The sequence below is a fragment of the Lycium ferocissimum genome, chromosome 2 (genome assembly GCF_029784015.1).
Source record: "Lycium ferocissimum isolate CSIRO_LF1 chromosome 2, AGI_CSIRO_Lferr_CH_V1, whole genome shotgun sequence".
Taxonomy (NCBI): Eukaryota; Viridiplantae; Streptophyta; class Magnoliopsida; order Solanales; family Solanaceae; genus Lycium; species Lycium ferocissimum.
The window spans coordinates 10,761,809-10,765,848 of record NC_081343.1 but is presented as its reverse complement, the minus strand read 5'-3'; the positions used below and the strand labels follow the sequence as shown (position 1 = coordinate 10,765,848).

The following is a 4,040-nucleotide window of genomic DNA, read 5'->3' as shown; positions in this document are numbered from 1 at the left end:
TTTTGTCGAAAACAAGTAATAATGATATAAAAAGAAGCTACTGTGATTACTTATAAAGTTACCTGATGGTTTAAATAAACTTATACACTAACATTACACAAAACTTAAACTCATTTTGCTTTTGTTTTTGTCATTAATAGAACTCCAATCTAAAATCATTACCAAAAAATGGGCAATTAACGGAGGTTAAAAATTACAATTCGCGAAAATTTTAGCCTCTGCTAATTACTTAAAGAGGCCAAACTCCCAACTTTTAACCTGCACAAATTACTCATTTTTTTCCATATTCTTTGAAAAAAATAGTCAAATTTACCCCAAGCTTTGACGATGATTAAAAATACCCTTAATTAAAACTTTATTGGACCAACAGCAAAAATGAGACTTTCTCCTAACCACAAGTAATAGTAAACCAAAACTATAACTGAGTACGAAGTTACTCAATTTTTTCTTCTTCTTTTCGAATACAATATCGCTCATTTTCTTATGACAGGAGAAAATATAAGATTAATTATAAAGAAACGGAAGTAAAATTAATTTTTATATACACTTGCAAGAGTAATGAATCATTGGAAAACTAAACTGGTGCCTTGGCCTCATGACAGCTTGCAAAAACTTTTCCAACAAGAAAATATTAAACTATAAACTAAACATCTAAGCTTCTAATTGAGTGTGTGTGACATATACCTATCAACTATAGCCGAGATACTACTATTTTTTTTCCTAGTTATTGCTGACCATTAGATATAACATCTTCACGTTGGAGAGGTTCAATACTTATCACGGTTTCTTGTACTGCTGTTGGTGAAATTGCAGCTGTAGTAACGGATGTGTCACCGTTAACAATTTTTTGACAAGTTTCGATAAGGCAGTGCCTACAAGTAGGGCAAGAAGAGTGTGAATTGAGCCATTTGTCGATACACTTGACATGGAAGCCATGATTGCACTTTGGTAGAACCTTAACTTTCTCTCCAACTCCGAATTCTGATAAGCAAATGACACACTCAGAGTCAAGCCCTGGATGTTTCAACTCAGTAGTGTATGTTATAACTGGGAATGTCTTGAGGGCTTTTTTCTTGATCCCTTTATTGGCTAATTTTGCTGAAGAGGGGTTGTTATTTGTATGGTTTGAGGATGATTCCACCAACACTAAGGTAGAGCAACTGAATATACATTTTATGATGAAATTCAACACAAGCGAACCAACCACGGCACATACAAGTACTGCCAAAACCGTAATAACATTTGCCTCAAATGTGTTGACGCTGTGACCAAGTGGTAAATTAATTAGGCCGTGGCTGATTCCGGCTGCCGGTGGCGGCGCCATGGTGGTGTCCGGGTGGTATTGTTGTACTGTAGCAGCTGGTATCAGGAGTAGTCTTCTTGAGTAGTGGAGGTTTTCTTGAATGAATTGTGTGGAAGTTATAGTTGCCATAGAGCTTTTGGTTAAGAGTTTGTATTTGTGTTTTCTTTGTTTTTGTTGGTGTTGAATGACTTGAAGGCCAATTGTTTATATAGGACAAATGTATAGGGTGGACAGGTGTAAAGTGTGATAAACCTTTCTGGAGTCTTAATAATGGAAAGATGTATTTTTTTTAAGATCACTCCTAAATACGGGGTAAGATTTGTATATATTCTATCTTTTTCAAATCTCATTGGGGGATTATATTGGGTAAGATCACAAATTTCACAAGTTTCATAACCACAAAAATGTGATGACATATTTTAAATATAAGTTTCAAAAATTTTCATTTATTCTTAATTCCATATCCAGTCAAATAAATTCACATAAATTGAAACAAAAATAATACTATTTTTATGTACATAAAAGTTTTAACTTTCACAAAATTAGAAAAAACATGCAAAGAACTGAAAAAAAATTCTTTAATGATTTTGGATGAAAAAAATTCATAAAAAAAAATAAAATTTGGACACGTTCAAAAAATAAAAGGAAATTTTCCCTATCAGTATGCTCCACTAAGACCCTTGGTATAAGTTAGTGAGTTATCCACTCAAGAAGAAGCCAAGCCACCTCCATTGCAGACTGTCAGGTAGGCTGACACGTTGTTATTAGCACTATGTACAATGATTAATGAACAAATCCCAAATACTCACTCCCCAAGAATAAGTGTCATCTTAACAAAAAATACACATATTAAAAAAATTAATAATGCAATATAAAGTTTACTAAATTATCCCTATATATAAAAAATGAATTGCTTTTTCCTCTTGATTAGAGAATGCACAAGTAGTAATCCTTTTAAAATTGGGAATCTAACAATACAAATTACTATGTGACTATATCATTTAAATGTTACTTTAACTTGTCATTTTTTGTCTAAGGATAGAGTTAAAAAAAACTAGTCAATTTTTATCTTAATTTTCTAAGATGACACTTATTATAGAATAAATTTTTTAACTAAGGTGATACTTATTATGGAACAGAGGGAGTAAATCTTATTTGGGTCCCAAAGCTATATATTCACATATCTTCCATCGCAGACGTTTCCCAACACATAACACAAGCCAAAAGGACCACAAATGATGTGGTGCTGGATGAGGTGTTTTTAATCCGAAGTATCGAGTTCGAGCTTTGGGTATGAAATTTTTTTATAGGGAGAGCTTCCCATAGAAACGATTCTACGTAGTGTCAATCTGAATATAGTTGGGCTTCAATGCGTATACAGGATACCGGATGAAAAAAAAAAAAGGCACATGCCAAGCGAAAGGACTTTTTTGGGGGAGGAGATCCTCTCCAGTGATATTCTGTCCAGTATTATTCAATGTAGTTACTGATGTAATATTCTATGAGTCCAGCTAATTATAAAATTAATTTTCGATATTTGCAATCAGTTATGCAGAGTGTATATCAAAAACCAAATGCAGTAGTAATAATACTAACAAAATTAACTTATGCTTACATTAATCTCTGCATTACCTTATTGAAACAGACGAACGTGGAATGAAGTTATATCTCAAAATCAAAATTTTCTTAAAGTAGACAATCCGTACATACAAATCTAAAATAATATTATATATCATGGTATAATAATTTGTGCAGTATTATTCAATACATAATAACAACTTTTACATTGATATAATTATTATTAATGCATAACAATTCCTAAAATGATCAGTTCAACCTGAAGCATACCCATTTGATCTTGGTAGACTGTAAAATTGCTCAATAGCGAAAATGCGGACAAGTGGGGAGGCAAATTTGACCAAGCTAAGTTTTATGATTTTCCACAAAGAAAAACTTCGCTAGCCAATACAGTACTTGATAAGGTATGGGAAATTAAAGTGCCTGTCATCGTTTCATATTGATTGAGATTGTAGTTGTACTAGATTATTAATAGGAAAAGTGGTCAAAATTGGTATAAAAAGTACTAGTTGGGTCTTGCAAATATAAATTTGGAAACAATGTATTGGCTAGCTTTTGCTACGTGTGCTTCAACTTTTTCTGTTTTTGAACACTATGCATGTTTTTGGGTCAGTTTTAGATTCTTTGTACATGACCAAATCTTCAGTTAGGCACTTAAGTTCCCTGGTAATTAATAGTAAACTAGTTCAAAATTGTTTGAGATTTTACCTTAGATCGTTACCTAGGATTCGTAAGGTCTAGCTGCCTTATTTGTACTATTCTCTTTGAAGTTCATTTTTTATTTATTAATCAAAAATTAGCCGTAGGTAGCCCCCGCCTAGCGAATTTGCTTAAAAAATAAAATAAAAAAACTAGACAACTATTTGTTTGTTTGTTTGTTTATACGGAGAAAGTTATACGCAAAAAATGTAAAATTACTGTTGGGGTTATCAAAATGATTTAGTTTTATCCTTCATTTTTAGATGGGCTCAACCATACCCTTGTCGTTACAGAACTGACACGCATTTGCTTCTATAGTTTGTAAAATGGTTTTCACTAACGAAACAGTTAAAAAATAAACATTAAACATGAAAAATGTTCGCATTTCCCAATTAATTTACGAAATATTTACTTTTTCCCTCAGTATAATAATCTGGACCAGTATTGTCTTTCTTTTTTT

At 32.2% G+C, this 4,040-nt stretch overlaps 1 protein-coding gene across 1 annotated transcript; it reads right to left on the bottom strand.

Moving 5' to 3' along the window:
- Positions 1 to 521: 521 nt before the first annotated feature.
- On the bottom strand, positions 522 to 1,502 carry LOC132033673 (RING-H2 finger protein ATL78-like). The gene has a single exon (XM_059423715.1). The coding sequence runs from the start codon at positions 1,430 to 1,432 to the stop codon at positions 725 to 727; it is 708 nt and encodes a 235-aa protein (XP_059279698.1). The 5' UTR covers positions 1,433 to 1,502; the 3' UTR covers positions 522 to 724.
- Positions 1,503 to 4,040: the final 2,538 nt, after the last annotated feature.

Coding starts and splice junctions, on each gene's coding strand:
- LOC132033673 (XM_059423715.1), bottom strand. CDS start 1,432: ATGGCAACTATAACTTCCACACAATTCATTCAAGAAAACCTCCACTAC.